Below are 20,004 nucleotides of genomic sequence, written 5' to 3' on the forward strand. Positions count from 1 at the left end.
CATTATGCTATGCGCTGTTAAAATACGTGTATTTTCGTTCGAGAGTACATCAACTCAATATCTAGTAGAATTTTTTATTGGAAAGGTACTCACGTGTTATCACAGTCAAAATATATTCTAAAGCATATTACGGTTACCTACAACTGATAAGTGATATATAGCATACCGCAGTACACATATGTGACGAAATGACACGATACACCTACACGTCGAAGTACCGAAATTGCCTATACACTGCGCCGACCAACGGATATATCGAAAAAGGAGCTATGTTGTAATTCATGGAATTTCTTCTGTGTTATAGACTCTGAACTATACACAGTTATCGTTATTCGAATGGCTATGATAATCGAAATAATATCCACACTTGCAAACATCTGTTATAAAAATATATCACATAATTAATCATAAAAAAAAAATGGTCGTCTCACCCAAAATAATATCATGTTTCTTGTCGAAACAGTTAGGTAGGGAAACGTATGATTTGTATCCATCCACACGGCTGCTTGTGGTTTATTTTTATAATATTATTGTGTTATCAAGTCACAAAATACGTCTTACCCACAAAAATATTACGCGTTTTAACTATTTCATTTTGTGCGTTTTGGGTTTTTTTTTTTTTTTGCCATCACGCATGGCCAGTCTCTGCTGGTCGTTAAGTATTCATCTAAGTTTCCGGATCATCAAACATTTTCCGTATATTTTACCGCAGTGTGTGTGTGAGCCCCGCACGTGTGTACAACGGTACCTATACCAGCTATATTATACCTCTTTGTAGCCTCACGATGCGGGAAAAGCAAATACGCTATATTCGTTTGCAACAGCCATGATACTATACAGTAATTTCTGATTTGATTTCCTGTTTAACTATTGCTAACTTTGTTACGTTTCTACAAAAGTAATAAAACAAAGTCTGTTGCACGATAATAATAATAATAATAATAATAATAATAGTACGATATAAACAATGCTTAAACCGATTGCTGAGTAAGCAAAAGATCATCGGTGCGGAGAATCGTGAATAAACAACACTGATCGATCGGTCGAAATAATCACGATATAGTAATAGCAATAGCAATAATAATAATCATAACAATAATAATCGTAATAATAACGATAATACAGATCAGACCGTCGAGTACTATGCGTAGGAATCCATCGCGGTGCATATTATTTGGTTCACGAAATTCCATAAACGGTTTTTTAACGGCTGGGTGAAATAATAGTATTTATATTGTGACGTAACAAAACTGTATAATTCGATATACGTGTACAGCTTCTGCATAGTATAATGTATGTACACACGTAAAATTTCAACGTCCCGTTCGTATAATATTATAATATTTTATTCTGCACGTTCAATTATTGTGCGGTATAAACCATTTTGGTATTGCGCGCACATTATTGGGTGGCTGCGAAATGATTTCGACAGCGCTGATTGATAACATGCTATCATATTATTATGGTTTTCCGAACAATTAAAAGGATGTTGTGTTTTATTGTTAAAAAATAATTTTGTCATTTCGTCTTGTATTTCGATTTCACGCTGTCTTATTTTTGTACTCTAAACGACTAAAAAAATATGCGTACATAATATATTATTTCGTACTCGTGCACACCAAGAATTTTATCGAACCGACGTTATAACTCTGAGGTTCTCGTAAGAATTTCACGCACATTTCCAGTCGCGAATAATATAACAATAAAGGCGTGCGAAAGTCGTATATGTGTTTTATAGAAATTCAAATAGAACACTGTAAAATGTGTGTACATGTATAAAACAAAAGCAATATATGCATCATAATATCACGTAATATAATAGTTTGATCGTCAAACAAATCATCGAGACAATACTAGGACACGTATGACGTACTTACGAATATTAAAATACTCGCAGTACTGTAAATACTACAATATATCATAATGTTATGCGTATAATACGTGTATAATATAATATTATTATAATCGTATTTTAAAATGAAACATTATTTTCGGTCTGAGTAATAATTTGAGTAATTGACTTGTGACCCGAATCAAAAATGTGCGGTGACAATCTCATATTATGATAAATTATAACAATATAATAATTAATAATATACAAACACGGAATTCTTGATGACAATTTTAACGACTTGTTGATACACACTGTCGATCATCATGCAAAATTATTACGATTCGTCGAATTCGTAGCACAATTTACATATTTATGTACTTACTTAATAAGTACATAAATATATAACTATCATGTTTATTATTCATCATTGATTAAACCCCAAAACCTAACACAAGTTTGAAGTTGATACTATGGACTTAAATGAAACTATTAAACGCCAATTTAATAACTATTATTATATAGTATCAAAATCATAATCAAAAAAATATGTAGAAATATGCAAATCTTATAACAATAACCTAATATTAACGATTTTAATAATATAGGGTTTTAGCCTGTATTATCTTAATATTTAAACACAGAGGTATGGATAACAACAATTATTATGATTGATTACAAATACGCAGTCCCAGTTATCAATACATATAATTAGTAATATCATATTAATTTAATTGTAATAAATAAATAACATTTGTATTATATTATTATTTATTATCTACGATATACTGTTGTATATTATGTTTAAAATGTGACGTTATTCTGTTTATCATAATATTATATTATATCTATAATATATATAAATGGGTGTGTATTAAAAAACCGCAAACAAAATCAAATTTATTATTTTTTTGATAAATGTTTTACAGTTCAACGAATCGGAAAACCAATTTCTAACACGTATATGCACAAGGGTGTCATTGCTTTACGTCGTTCACTTGTCTGTTTATATGCTTGTTCATAAATATCCCACAAACCGTCGTCGTAACTCACGTATTTATTTTGCAACTATTATAATATTATTGTGTTTACGTTATATTCTGCTGACACCACACCTGAATGTAAACAACCTAAATTAATTTAAATACGATATTCAAACGCGTAGAATGTAAGTTTGTATCGTTTAAAGCTGAACAAATATCTGTCGTTTTTTTTTTTATATACGAGTATTGTACGGTTAACGATTGTATACATATTATTATTGTTGTTATTAATATGTCCACAATAATGATTCGCGTATAAAACAGTCGTTCTACAAATAAAAATAATAATAATAATAATAATTGTTAAAATAGCAATAGGTGAGTCTCGGTGTTAAAAACAAAATGATAAATCACGATTATCCCATTATTCGCGTACTATTTCATATTGCAGACATTTTATCGCGCATCGTTAAACCAATGTTTTTGTAGCACAAACAAAGAAAATTAATGCACATAAATAAACATAATATATTAAGTCATGTTTGCGCGCAACTCTATATAACACAATATGCGATGACGAAAAAGCGTAGAAGAAGCGTGACGATGAATCGTTGTCGACACCTTAATCGGTCAGTTATAACGCCACTGTGAATTATTATTACGTTAGGTACCTGTTATTTTATTTATGCGACATACCAGCTATAACCAGGTGTATCCCACGTTATGCCTACGTTATGCCTACAAACAGAAACTCTTCGAAAATGGTCTCCAGGGGGTGCGGTTATGACGTCGTAGAATATTACGACCACCGAGGTACCTAATGAAGTACGCAATGTTATTATATCGGGGCGTGTCGAAAAGTGGAGACAATATTTTCCAACGGCGATAGTCGTTCGGGGCAAATGATGTCTTTCGGACAAAGAGAACATAATATGTAGCACAGAACTTTGTCCTCGAAGAACGAACGAACTATATAATGTTTGCACATTCGACTGTGCCAACGGGTTGTTAACCCTACCGTCACTAAATTAAAGAAATTTCAATAATGTGCTCGGAAAAATATGACTAAAAATGAGAGAGAACAACCACCATTTTATTAGCGAACGACTAAAAAATAAAAAAAATTAAATAGTTTTCAAAAGTTCAAGTCGGGACGAAAAATATCTTGTTCGAGTGGCGTGTGATGGCACGTATAGCGTGTCGTGTGTGGCAATAGAGATAATATTCAGTCGTAGTGGTCACGAAAAATAAAGTGCAGCTACGAGCCGATGTCAAAAAGCGTATTGGACTTATATTATGTTGTGCAGTAGTAGTAGTCGCGTGTGTATTACAGTGGCGTCGTCGACGTTATCAAGCGGTCTGTCACGTACGTTTAATAAACTGCAGCTCGGGAGTATAAAAAAATAAATATAAATAAATAAGTACAAATTGGTGAGTAGTCGTTTGCAGTGTGGAGGCGTCTGCAGTGGACGCGGGTTTAATAAAACGACGACCGCGAAACGAGATCATTATATATCGGACGAAAGAGCCCAACTAAAAGGGCTTGCAATAATAAATATTATATTATTATTGTTGCTGATGTAGTTGTATAATGTTATGATATTATTTATTGCGTGACTCTTCGATCCGTGGTTGGTTCGCCGGTCACGTATCGGTATACGCACGTTATCATATTGATGGTTTCTCGTCGCCGAGCCGCACGCCGTTTGCATCGAGTTTCGTCCTTTTTTTCTTGCTGCGCCGTCAAAGGCCCAACTAGGGGGGGGGGGGGTGAATTCAGCACACCCTAGCCACTGTTATACAACGCCAAAAATAATGTGATAAAAGAACAATATTTCCTTATTTGATGTGAGATTTTCTTGTATTTCACGTATTTATTAAAATAAAAAAACATTCAAAAAGAGTGCTTGCTAACATAATTAAGTTATTTAAAATTACAGTTATAAAATTATTACAATGAGTTCTGTTTTCTGTAACATGTGAATGTAGTTTATCTAGTAGGTATATAACGAATCAAAAATTAGTTGAGGTCTGAAGACAAGTAGGTACCTACGTTACAGCAATGATTTACCGAATTATCCATTTTAAATATTAAGAGGGATATTTCAAATAATATAAAAATAAAATCAGTGTGTGATTATCTACAGCACAAAACAAAGAAAATAGGTTTAAAATAAAACATTATATTCTTATTAAATAATATAAAATATCTGTTATTTGGATTTGTTTTATGGTATTGTAACTTGTAAAATATTATATTATAATAATAAATTAAATTATTTACTTTGTGCAATAATAATATATACAGTTGAAGTTATGACAAAACGTTGTTGTTAATGATTTTTAAATTTATGATAGGTGGTGTGTGGGACAAAGCCCCCAACGAATAAGCATACATAATTTTAGCACCCCCTAAAATGTAGCTCTAGTTTAGCCTATGTGCACCGTTCGATTTCGAATGCGTTCCGGCGGATCTAACGCCGAAGGATGGACTGACGGGCGAAGCGGGAAGATAAATCCAAAAATCATAATACTATTATACCTAGCTAACACTAATTACTGCGATGGAATAACATGTCATACGCATGCGCGTGTGTGTGTTACACATTTGCGAGCTTGTTTTAATTAAAAATCCACTGTTGTAGGTACCTATATGAGCTCGGTGTGTTTATATATTCGTATAAGCTACGCGTTCGTATCTCTCTGCCTCTGTCGATCATCAAGTAATGTGGGTGGTGGTAGGTGAGGGTGGTGGGTGATGGAGGAGTATGGTAAGGACTCACGCGAGAAGAGATTGTGGCCTAAGTCGGGTTTGCACCACAACCCTTAAACCACAAGCGCGTGCAAACACGCTGCGCCTACCTCCACGACTTACCCTTCGAATTCGTTCCGAAAACAATAATAGTATATATACGTACGTCCGGGCAGAGACGAGGAGGTGGCCTTTACGCCGTTTGGCGCATGCGTGTCGGGACAGTCTTCTGATGTGATAAACATTAAACACTGTACGTTAATCCTATTAGATACCTGTATATTATGTTCTCGCAATGAGTGCGCTGTTGGTAGTATTTATTTAAAAAGTATAATATAATTATATTTCATCATATTATTATAATAATACGTGATGTATTACCTTAACGTCGTTTCGACTGACTTGTAATAATATAAATAATTATTATTTATATATTTTATAAACGCCCGCATATTATGGCTCAAGCAAAGTGTAGGTAAATATATATTAATATAACTTAACTATATATAAAATGGTATTAACAGAGCATAAACATTCTATAATTATAATATAATTTTAAATATCTAACAGTAATAAAAGTAATTTAAAATAATAAATGATCAAATAACAACCTGTAGAGTTAAGCAGATTTTGGCAGCATACTAAGAAAACTCGGCTAATCAAATGTTACGTATAAGACAAATCAAAGTTTTTTAATTCATTACATTCTCTGGCAACACGATCCAAGGGATAATAGTTATATTATAATTATAGCCGTAATATAGGTACGACGAAATGGAATAAAATTAATTTGTTGTAGAAAAGCGATCGTATATTATAATAACACATATTATTATTATATTCGCAAGTCGCACAATACGACGCGGCATAATAAATAAATAGTATTTTTATTTTTTTAATGCGAATGAAAAAAGAACTATTAAGCCACTGCGTTATTGCATCGATCACGTGACCGAACTACACTTATAGTATATAATATAATGGTTAGGTTATAATGGTCGAACACTTAAAACAGACATTATACCCGAAGGCATGGGTAGTACAACAGTTGTTCATCTCATTCGTTGGTCAATGTAAACGTTCAGATTATGGAACAGCATCCGATCGTCGTTATATATAATATTATCATGTAGAGGCGTTTGCGTTCGTTGCGGTTTTCAAAATCATAAATGTAATGAATGGCGTTCTATTATTATGTAGCATTTTTATGTGCGATGTAATATTATTATATTATAGTTGCATTTCAAAAGGTTATTGTTTCAGTTTCGAACATTTTCGGTAAGTTGGTGCGGTGGTGGCTTGTTTTAAACCTTCGGTAAAAATACGGTGGCCATGTTTTGCGCTTGAATAATAACAGTTTTTCATAAAAGTAATTTTAACATGGTATTATGTTGTATACATCGTCGTGTATATCACGTCATACCTGTTACCTGGTATATAATATTGTATAGCAATAATAATAATAATAATAATAATATGCACCGTGACGTCTATTTTACACGTGTAAAATAAAATGTTGACTTTTCATTATTAACTCTAGTCTCCACTACATACTAGATATATCATATATATGTTTATACCAAAGGTAAATCATCGACGATTATTTCAATTATAATTTGATTGTCGAGTATTTATCATAAAATATATTATGCAATAATAATATATGAAGGTAGATAAAAATAAATACTAAAATCCGCGTAGTACAACATGGAAATTCACTTAAAGTCATTCGTTATTTAATTTAATTGGTTTGAATTGAGAAAACAATTTAAATGTAGCTCGTTTTGTGCAACCATATGAATGCTATATATATTATTATGTTTCTCGTAGAGCAAAATATATAAGCATATTATAATAATTGTTTTTCGAAGACATTTTAAAACCGCCATCATATACACTTTGAATTTTAATTTTAGGCATGTATCAACCTATATGCTGTGTCTGTTTGAAATAATTATTTTTATTAGATTAATTGAAAAGAAAAAAGAATGTCAAACATTTTCCCGTAATACTTTAAAAGTCTGTGAGGCGTATCGAGTAAAACGAAACAACAACTGTCAAATTATTTTGAAAATATAATTTTCATTTTATCTTATATAGCACCTTCCTATATACACGAACTCGGTAATCCATTTCAGAACTTTGCGCTATGCTGCAACTTTTTTTTTAATACCTACCTACCTTTGCAGGTATTTTATTCTGGTATATGAATTTCGTTTAAAACTTGAACCTATTTAAAAATTAGTTATTAACGCTATGATGCGTAGTTTTATTCAATTTTAAAAGAATACTCTGAACACTTCCTGACGTTATGTTTTAATAATATTATTATCTACTTTTCTTTTCAATATCACACTATAAAATAATATATATATATTGAATCATACGTATCCGCACACAATATAAAATAGAGAGTATATAATAAATTGTCAGAGAAACTGACGGCGGGCTACGGTAGTATTAAAAATGAAAAAGAAAAGTCGAGTAATCGTCCGTTATACGACGAGATCGGTCGAGGAGATGGACGAAAACAACGCTCGAAGTTTAAAACCATTGCCATAAAAATTATTGATATCGCTGACAAAAGGTATACCTATCTATTTTTAGGACGAACCATATACACTCAAGACGTAATAATCACGTCTGGTGGATGTCGAGTTATACGCGCTTATCGATAAAAGCTGTTATTTCCGGTTAACTTATATACGGTTGTCTGCGGTAACATGGAGTGATACCACTATATACCTATTGGAAAGCACACATGTTCGCTTTAATCGTCTCACGGTGCACGCGATTTTATTGTATATTTTTTACTGAAAAAGACGTGAATCTCTGAACGAGACAATTATTATCGTCGGTTCCTCGACCTCGGCTGTCAAATTGCATGCGCACGCACGCAAACGTCTTCAAGGGAAAATGTTAACCGTAATCTTGCCCTATATTGTTTAAATGTGAATATTATGCAAGCCCCGGGAAACACTACAAGTTGGGTTATTTTTTATTTTTGCAAAACTATCAAATGCGACATACGTATTTTAAATTTATATACACATATATATAGGTACGTTATTGCTACAAACGTTTACATCGGTATATATATATTATTATCTTCAACGGGCCACGATATAATAATATAGTATTATTATTACATTTTATACGTGCTGGAAAACGAGATCGAAACATTGCGACAAACGAATGATGAATATAATTAGTTTATACGGTCCTCTATAACAACCTCAACTGCTGAAAACCCGTGTACGACTATTGTATAGGAATTCATATATTTATATACAATACATAATATTATAATATGATAATGCAATATAATATAGTCATAATAGACATTTTTTTTATCATTAACCGGCCAATATTGTTTACAGGAAACACGAGGGGTTTACATATTTTAAAATGTCCGATAACAGATCACCTGTAGTCCTGCAGTATTACTAGGTACCAGCTATCTAATTTACTCTTTTCTACGATTTAAATAATGCTATGTTCACGTTAAATTGAATTATAATGTATATACATATTTATAATTTTATAGTTAATATAATTAATTATTTTATATAAAAATACAATTTAGATTAAATTAATACATTTGGATAAAAAAATATGAACGTTTAACATAATATATTAGTATATTGGACATTTTAAACTATCTGGACACTTAAACGTATTGTTAAATGAATTAATGACACGATTTAATTCAATAAAAACCTAATAATCAATACAAATAATTGAACTAAAAAAATTGACCATACTAATGGCTTATAGTTTTAACCTTACTAACATTCAAAATTATTACGCAGTCCGAATGATACCGTGTGAACTAATTGTGGCATTTAGCGATTTGCTCTAAATTTTAAATATTAAAAGTTATAAAAAAAACTGAAAAAATCAACTGAAATTAAATGAAATTATCTGCTTATAATCAGATAACAGTTTTATTTATCTAGATAAGATCAAAAGATAAATTGTTTTGTCCAGATAACATATTATCTAGATAAAGCACAACACTAATCATAATATTATGTATAGTGTAACGACAGGTCACGACTTTGACGGTCACAGCCACACTCGACCACTTTAAGTCGAAAGTGCATCCCTAACCACTGTTTACACTGTTGATCGGACGTTAATTTGCTTATTTGTTTTTTACCACACGTTTTGATGAGTCAAAGATCGTGACCACCGTCAGCGGTGGTGGAGGTGGTGATAAATAAACAACGAGCCAATTCAATGGTACACTGTACGTGTTGTTTCGGTGCCAAAACGTTGTCAGCAAGTTTCTCGGAGGGAAAAAAATCACCCATGTTGGACCGGACATGGCCAGGTTATCCAAACAATCAATACGGTTTTTATTTTCGAAATAAATATTATTTTTGCTTGTTATCGCGATACTGATATTATATATTATAATATATATATATTGAAATTTTAGAATGAAAAAAAAATAATAGCATTTGTTCACTGCACATATTGTTATCATAGTTATAATATTATATCTAACCGTCTGTTTGATTTGCATGTTTTATACATATATATATATTTGTTTGTATAAAAGAAGATGTCACGACCGACTTAACAACGCGCACAGCCAAATTTATGATGGCTATAGAGACTTAGAGAAAATATTTCCTCGGTACTTTCGAACCAGGTGCACTTAAGAATAGATTTTTAAAAATTATCATTTTAAATATGAGCTCATACGGGGATTTCGTTCCGGTAAACGGAAATCGAATATTTTCTTGGATTACTCATATACATATATTATAGTCAAAGTAATAGATAAATCACTAGTAACTATTACTGACGTTCAAAAATTGCGCAAAGTGAATATTTTCTAAAAGTATCGCTTATTATATTAACATAAATATGTTTTTGGGCTGGATACAGATATTTGCATTTTCTAACCGATTTTGTGTAACGCTTTGTTTAAAAATGTAAAAATTACCCGAAAACCACAACTCGCAAGGTAGGTATATATTTTATAATTAATGCGGTTACTTGTTAATACATAATATTATATATTATTATCATTCATACATTCTCTTCTAAGTGGAAAATTTCGAGTTGCGTGCTACGTTTATGTCACACGATCACCACGAATAAGTTCGTGTGTATCATCGGCCGTTTACAATAATAGACTGTTTTTCAATAAGCAGGCGTACGTCCTAATCACTCGTTTATAAAATAATATTCACTCGCCACAATGTATGAATACAATATTTTTATGATTACATTATTGTTATAACAATAATATGTACCGATACGAATCGTAATTTAGCTGTTCGATCGTTAAAAACCCCCTTTGAAAATCGAACCACCCTCACAAACGTCTTGGCGGGTCATCGCAAACGAGGAATATTATCGATTCCCGCTACAGTCGCGATAGTAATAATTTCTGTGTGGCTTCCGCACTTGATCGATTTTGAAATTAACAGCTATTTACCGGACGGTTTTATGGGGGCGGCTTAGCGCTTGACCCGCAGCGGCGTCCCGTCAAACAGTTTCAACACAACACGGCTTGATTCATTACGAGTTTCAGATTCTCACGCCGACGGGGTGAAATACGGGCGCGACGAAGGTCCGACCAAAATTATTGGAACTTGGCAGAATTCACACGGCGTATATAGGCACTGAGATACAATATTATTATTATTATTATTATTATTATTAGTATGACATAATATTTATTTGTTTATGTTATAATATACGGTGTGATTCGCCAAGGATGCTCAACACCCCCTACGCATTTTTCCTTTAATACCCGATGAATTTATTCGAATCCGGATTTTTGCAGTTTTTAAAATATATCATACTGAAAAACAATTTTTTCAAATGGCGATACAAACTTCTGTTGTCAAAACGAGAACCCTCCCATTTTTATTGTAAATTAGTGGATAATTTTTTTTTTAATGTTGTTGTGCCCAATTCAAAATTCGAACGAGTAGTTTGTTAGTTATTTAAATGTTTGTACTAAGAATAATAGTACATAATTATGGTTTTACAAAAATTTAAATCATACATATTATTATTAAAACTGGTATTTACTATAATTGGGCCATTTTCACAAATTATTTATGTTAATAGATTAATATGAAGGACTAAAATGTACAAATCACAATTGCTCCAATATCTTATAAGCCCATTTGGCCTTATTAGAACACAAAGTTAATTTAAACTCAAAAACTACTTGTACGAATAATGATTCTGATAAACCAAATTTTTCAGGGAAATCATCCACTGAATAATTTACAGTTGAAAAGGAGGTTATCATTGAAAAAACATAAGTCTTTATCTCCACAAGATACTCTTTAAGTAGTACGAGAAATCTCGAGAATTTTAAAATATGGTCTTGAGTATATTTAAATCCAAAAATCAGCTTTTGAATGACTGCATAATTGAAGTAAAAAGGGAGTGAGCGTATTTGGTGAATCACTCTGTATATAAATATATTTATTTGGTTATTTATTTATTTGTATAAATGATGAAAGGCAAGCCCCGAAACCAAGTAAAAATAGTGCAGTTTGAAAATAGTTAATGGTGTGTAGGTAATAAGAAAATAAAAAAAGTACTCGAGAAATTCCGGCATTCAAAGAGTAAATGATACCACAGCATAGTATATTTATATTATATCATTACAATAATTCGCTGTTATGTGGGCATTGCATATTATTATGAAGCACGCATAAAAAATGTATTATATATATTTTACAAATTATCATGGGCGTATGTATGACAATTATTATAACTAGGTAGGTAGGTATTATTTTATTAGGTTGGGAAAGTTTATTATCATTATTATAAAAGGTCTTTATAACACCGATATAATATTTCCGGGTAAAATGTAATAATGTAATATCTTGTTATCGAATACGCTACAACAAAAGTTAATCGTTTTGAAAAAAAAATATATATATTTATTTTTATAAAAGTAGACATTAGATTTTTATTTCAGTTAAAAAGTATATTTTTCTATACATATAAGTGATATTACCATTTCAACAGATAGAACATTTTAATTTTGAAATCGTTTAATTAAATAATATTATTATTCATTAAGATAGTACAATGCTATTTTAGATGAAAATAAATCATTTGCGATGGACAAATATGATGGATGAAAATTAAATTTTATTTCCCATGATATGTAACATTTTACTGACAATAATAATTCGTAAATAAAGTATTAATTGTTTAAGTATGAAATATTATAAATACATTTTATTTTAATGATACTTGCGGGTATAAAGATAATAATTACTATAGTAATGTGAGGAATCCATTAATTTATAAGACTATTATTTTGGGATTATAATAATATTACTAGGTGGGAACGAAAAATATTTTTCAGAATTGAATAATGAGAATCGCGTCCAAGTGGTTTCGTATGACCTACTTTACGTAATCCTTAAATCTTTTTTTTATGTTTATCCAAAATGATCGATGACAAAAGAAAGTGCATGTTTTTTAGACGAAACGATGCATGCCAACTAGGATTATATATGGTGAACTTGAATCCTGTTTGCAGATATTTGATTATTCGAGTCTCCCCGTAACTGATATATATATATATAATATACACACACAATTTATATTGTGCGGTGTTATAGGTCGTCGTAGGGATGTCTACGCTGCAGTCTGATAGAATTATATCCTTTCAATTTACATAACTATGTATACAGTGTAATATATTATATTACATGGTATTATTTGGCGTCGGGTTATCACCGGCAAATAAGCAACTCACATACACACACACGCACATACATTTTTCGTTAGTAACATATATAATATGTTATTATTAAAGATTTTTAGATATCCCAATTAGTTTGGAAAAACAAAAGTGTGAGATCGATTAATAACCGTACGTCAAAGCGCAGTTTCCACTATGGTTTTGCGGTAACCTTGTTATGTATATTATTATGGTATTAATATTTTTATTTTCGCCACCGTGATTACAATTGTAAATAATAATATTATTATTATGTCCGGTAATGAACTAGTAACATTAATATTTGATAATTGGCTTCATATTATAATATGAATTTTGTATAACGTTTCGTAGTTTTTATAATATTTAATAAATGTTATAATTAAATATTATCATTATGTGTATTATTATTAATATTGAGTAGGTAATTAAACATAATGTTGCAACCCTGCAGGGATTATAATACGATGTAATATAATATACGGTTTAGATTTTTTATTGATTAAACCAAAATACACTAACATCGATATCGAGTAAAATTTCAAAGGGAACATTTAGTGTCTGCAGGTGTATATTATACAACCATACGACGGAAAAATCAGTCGGTACAATCTAATTGACCTAAAGGAACGAATGATTATTACGTCGCACGTCGTTATATTAATATAATATTTTATTATTTTCAAGCAACACAATAATGCGTATAATGCGCTTATTATTTTAGCACAACGTTTTTATATCAGTCAAGTATAACTCTGGCTCGAGATACCGTAAATAATGGAGTTGTCGACTGTATATCCGAGTGCCTCGGTCCGAGTCGCTTCCGCTATAACAAACACCGCCACCACCGCCACCACCGCAAAACGACCACAACGCAACTGAAGTCGTCTACTGAAAAGGTCTAAAGTATCTTAGAAGAGTTTTAACCCTTTATCTCTACGGCTTATTTTATGTGGGTCAGTAAATCCTTTAACTGCAAACGGCGCGCATATACGACGACGACTTAGCGCTCATACCCGTTTTCCGGAACCCATTTGCGATAACGTTTACACGGAGACGATTTTCAATTTGTCTGTCGGCGGTGCAGCGCTATTTAACGGGACGTACGATCGTAATAAGATTATTACTATAATAATACATGCATAAATATAATGTGTATATATGTATAGTTGGCTGTACGGTGAATCAAAGGCGGAAAGACGCCTAAATCGTGAAAGGTGAAATGAAAAAAAAAACCTACAAGAAAAACAAGAAAATAAACTACGAACGGACGCATAGTCAGGGCGTCGTGTGGTGCGCGCCTACGGTCACGATTTTCATTTCTGACTTAAGTTTTCCGATGTGAAATTTACCGAAAATTTTAATTAACGAGCCGCCTGATTTGGCGGACCTAATATATTATTATAATAATATTAAACCAACGACGACGAGATAAACAGACCCCCCCCCCCCCGCCCGCTTTCACGTTTATTTTACATAGCCGCGGTGTCATCAGCCGAAGCTGTTTAATTTTCTTAGGCGATCTTAGGCTGAACTGAGACTATAAAGTTACAATTCGTAGGACGATATTATATTTTAGAATATTATTCCTTAAAATACAAAAGAAGATAAAATTTATGTACATATACTTATTACGTGGTTTATTTCATGTTATTTCGAAACGAAAAATTATTTCGAGTGTTGAAACTATTACACGTCTTAGTATCGGATTTATATTACAACTGATGAAATATTTTCAGAATAAACGCGAGTTCCATATTTTATTATGAAGGCTCGTCAATCAAAATATAATACTATTATTTCAGGGGCTGATAAAATATTAGATACCATTAATCCAATTTTTCTAAACAAAATATTTTTTCAACAATCGTTCTAATTGTATTCAAACGTATAACTTTACAGTAAATTGTAATTATAAAAACGAAATAAAAACAACATATTTTTATGATTTTATAAAAGCACATTTATTCAACTTAAACGATAAAAAAAACTCCGTACCTGTTTTTAAACTATACAGCAAAAAAAAAAAAAAACAATTAAAATTTAACGAGCTTAACTTATATTTACTTGAGATAGTAATTATGCAAAAGTGGTACACATAAAAACCGTACTGTGCAAATCATGTTCCATCTATAGGCAGGGTGAATGGTGTGATTTGTTTGACTGCAATTGTTTTAATATTTCACCAGTGAAATTAAACCCTAACAGGAAAAAACCGCAGTGTATTAGGTACTGCAAGTTACCATTTATTATGAAAAGAGAATTATATAAATTGAGTCAAAAATAAATAGAGTATACTGTAACTTTATTTTTAGAAAACTTTATATGTTCAGAACACAATATTATGTCATCGTATGCCTTGCATTATGTTTCGGGGGGAGGGGGGAAACAAAAGAACATTTCTAAAATATTTGTTGAATAACATTATAATAAAACAAAAACAAATACATCTTATTGTGCCCAGAATTAGTGAATTGAGCCAAAGATAAAAAACACAGATGAAAATGATTCATTGCCAATATATAACAAACTAGACACCTGTTGATAAATTATGTTAATAAAATAATAACTTATATGGTAGGCACCTATATAAAACAACAATACCGGTCAGGCCAGCTTAATTTTTGGGGGATTGAGTATTAATTTAGGATGATAAGTTCTCTTTCACCACCTACGGTCACAAGTCGTAACATTTTTCCGAATGCATATTTTAGCTTTTAATCATCAGGTAAATGTTTACAGTTGTAATATAATTATACCACGTTCAGTGCAAACGTGACAATTATTATTATATATTATATATTATTATTATTATAGTTCAAAACAACGCAAAGGCTAGAAACTGACAGTTATATACTATTACTATTATGATATATTTTAATATAAAAAATTTTAACTCGACTGAATACGGCGGCGGCAGCAGTGTTGTGGAAAAAAAAATATACAAATTAATATAAATAACAAAAACAGACTTCTCCAACACATTCTCGGAATAAATACGCGAAACCGTTGTATAGGGTTGTAGGCGCAGTAATGTTCGAGTATATCAGCCGGTGGGAATAGTTCTCGGCTGAGGGGATACGAAAAAACACCGGCAAAACATCGTATCATCATCATCATCATCATCATCACCATTACATTTATTATTATTATTATTATTATTACGATTATTTATATTTTTTTTTTTTTTTTTTTTTTTTTATTGGGTAACCCGCGGCAACATAGGCCATTGGGTGTGGGGAGGGCACTGTAGGTTTTATATTGGGTAGGTTTGGTAGGTTTTATATTGGGTAGGTTGGTACACGTGTGTGTTGTGTTTGGCAGAATTTCTAATGGGGCACCCGTAGGTTTCTGCCGTGCCCCGATTATTTATATTATTGTTGTTGTTGCTGCTGCTGCTGCTGCTGTGGATCAGACGAAATTCTTTACAAATCGTAACATTATATATACCACCCGCTACGTCTGTTTTGTCGCGCACCATCGCAGGTCTTCTCTGTGGTCGTCGTTTTTCCACGAGTGTTTATAAACTACGTTCCCCCTGACGTCGATTCGCCAGAAATATCATCGTTATAAGAATTTTGGGATGCACGCGGTATTTTAACGACACGATATAATATTGTGTTATAATATCATATTTTATATTGTGCCGGCTGTACAACTATAGATTTCACTCGTTAAAAAAAAAACGAACAGATATATAAATACGGGGCTATAGTGTGTCGGTGTATTTCGGTTTTAACGTACCTCAGTTAATGGGCGAATCGCCGTTAGAACTTAGAGTAGGTACCTCGCTCAGTGAACTAATTTCACCAAGATGTGCAATCCTCCTGTGGTAGATTGGATATAGCACTTGGTATATTTTCAAACGTCATTCAAAGTACCCTCCTAACTGATAACTTTTAAGACTTTTGTCAAAATTGGTCAAGTAGTTTTTGAGTACTTATATATATTATATACATTCATTTTTATAGAATATATATATTAAAATTTTAGATTAGATAAAAGTCTATTTTATTTGTATAACTATCGGCTACCCTATTACACACACACACACACACACACACATATATATATATATATATAACCAAAAAAATATTCAATTTTCGGGAGCCAAAAGGAAATTTATTATATTTTGTGAGCTGTCCTACCGATAAGGGCTGAAAAACGAAGCTATAAACCTAACCCGAGGCTCAAGGACAATGAGTGCAAATTTTGGTGTAGATTGGTTCAGTAGTCTACAGCTCTATAGGTAATCACCATACAAACGCACATTAATTTATTTATATATAGACTATACAGATTACAGATATATAGTATTATATAATATGCAGTCGAGAAAATGGATCGAATAAACTATACTTGTACCTGTGTATTGTTTTCTTCATTTTTCTTGTTGTTTATTTTTTTTTTTATTTTTTTTATTTTCTCTCAATCGTTTTGTTTTTTTTTTTGTGGTTATAGGTTAGTTTGTGGTATACAATTAATAAGTTAGTAACACAATTTCGGTAACACGTTAAATACAAGTAGGTTAGGAATATAATATTTAATATCGCGTACCTCACGAAACAGTAATATTGTTATTGTTAAATATCGGTAGTTTTCCCATCATATACGAAGACTATAAAACTAAGATATACACGCGTTTATATACGAGTAGTGAAAGTTTATTTCATACCTGAGCCCTGGCTTGCTCGCCAATTAGTATCACGTCTCTGGTGGCGTCGTGCAATGGTATGTCCGAAATGAACAGACTCCTGCTGGTAAGACTGTCCAGTCCATCCAGCAAAGGCGAACCAACGTACAGTAACGATCCGGACTCGTTGCACAACACCATTTGACCTTTGAACTCCAAGCCCTATACGATAGAAATACAGAAAAAAAGTGATCAGTGAACCGACGTGTTTTTATTATTATTATTTATTTTTATTGAAAACGCAGATTTCTACAGACGTGAGTTCAATGTTTAAAATCTAATACTCTGTCGACAAATCAGTTCTGAAATATTATTATCATTGGTGTGTATAGATGGGTTGTGTTATAAGAGATGACTGGAAATTTGTATTCGTAAATCTGCAGTGTTTTTGATCGTATATAGTGGTAAGTGTTGTATACAATGTATATAGTGTATAATATATTGTATCGTGTTGGTTAACGATTTGGATGTGCGTCCGTGAATACACAATGTTTCTATCCTCGTCTATACGACAGTAATAATATAATATAACACCCGAGTGGAACATTTTCAGTGTATCGATATACGTTTACGCCGTGTGACATTTCGTCTGCAGTAAGAGACACGTGTGTACATAATATTATTTGGTCAATATTGCAAACATGTAGCTCAAGAATAGTGTATAATATAGACGCTGTATACCATATATAGCTACATAATATTTTATTACGAAAACCGACGTTGCCGCCGACGCCGTCTGAGTGTACGAAAAACATATACTATAGTATAGTAACGAGGGTAGGTGTTATATTGGTATTTTTTCTCTCCCTTCGCTTCTTCTGTCTCCGGGCCAATATGATCAGTACCTACCGGAGTCAATATTATTATGCGTCATGTCATCGCGCGCACGCGGTTCTACAGATTTCACGACGATCTCCAAGCGCGATTTTCCGCTGCCGTTTCCAGATTTCGTCGATAACAACGCCCGCAAGTCCTATATAAAATTATACCACGACAAAATAGATAGGTAGGTAGGTCATCACAGTTGTAATAGTGTTTTTTTCAGTATGCGCATCTTCTTCACCTCCGCTGGCCCAATATGTCGTATAGTTCTCCACTTCTGATTGATATTGATTTGTTTCTATGTTATGTATTATGGTTTATGAATGTAAATAATATGATCGGCGGCCAATAAGAAGTGTTGAACTACGTTGTAATAGTGAAGTAAACAGCGGAGGACGCGTGTAAAAAACTCTGATGCACGGAAAAAACAAAACAGTTGTTTGTACTATAAAAATAGTAGGATGAACTGTACATTATAATTGCTATAGGGATAGCTATATAAGATTAATCAGATTTACTGAAATATTATAGTCAAGTTATTTTAGTTATTCGAACTGTTAAAACTGCTATTTTAACTATATATTTTTTATTTAATTGAAACATTAAAAACTGCATTAACTATAAAATATAGTAAACCCAACCATAACTAATAACTATATTTATATAGTAATGATAAGTAAATCATTTTAGTTATTTTACCTATTAAATAGTTATATTTACTATAATTTATTTAACTATAATATTATAGTATTTTTTTCCTGTGTGATATCTATCTATTTTGCCACGCTTTATACCACGACCGAATTGTCTATAGACATACGACTGTCTCGTCGACGCGTACATGAATTATCGGCAGACTTTATTCAAACGATTCTTCGCTTATAGTTTCACGGGAATTCCAACTGATCAGCCGACATATATGCACTTACGGCGTATCTCACTGTACACGAGCTGGCGTGCGATTTCGCACTAGACATAAATAGTTTATATGAGACGTCATACGAGTGGAACATTTTTACTGTACATTTACACTCTACATGTATACGTTTACGTCGTATCAAATCTGTTTTTTTCTATCTCCAGGTGAATATATCGGTACCTACCGCAGCCATTATTATTATGCGTCATGTCATCGCGTGGTTCTACAGTTTTTCATGACGATATCCTCACGCGCTTCTCTATCGCCGCCGTTTCCCACTTTCG

At 32.1% G+C, this 20,004-nt stretch overlaps 1 protein-coding gene across 1 annotated transcript in view; it reads right to left on the minus strand.

Annotated features, from left to right (window-relative positions):
• Positions 1 to 20,004, minus strand: part of LOC132949993 (head-specific guanylate cyclase) — a 299,190-nt gene that overhangs the window by 114,821 nt on the left and 164,365 nt on the right. Inside the window, exon 9 of the mRNA XM_061021156.1 lies at positions 17,962 to 18,141. Coding sequence (XP_060877139.1) covers positions 17,962 to 18,141 — 180 coding nt within the window. The remainder of the gene's footprint in view (positions 1 to 17,961; positions 18,142 to 20,004) is intronic.

Source organism: Metopolophium dirhodum, chromosome 8 (genome assembly GCF_019925205.1).
Source record: "Metopolophium dirhodum isolate CAU chromosome 8, ASM1992520v1, whole genome shotgun sequence".
In the NCBI taxonomy this organism is placed as follows: domain Eukaryota; kingdom Metazoa; phylum Arthropoda; class Insecta; order Hemiptera; family Aphididae; genus Metopolophium; species Metopolophium dirhodum.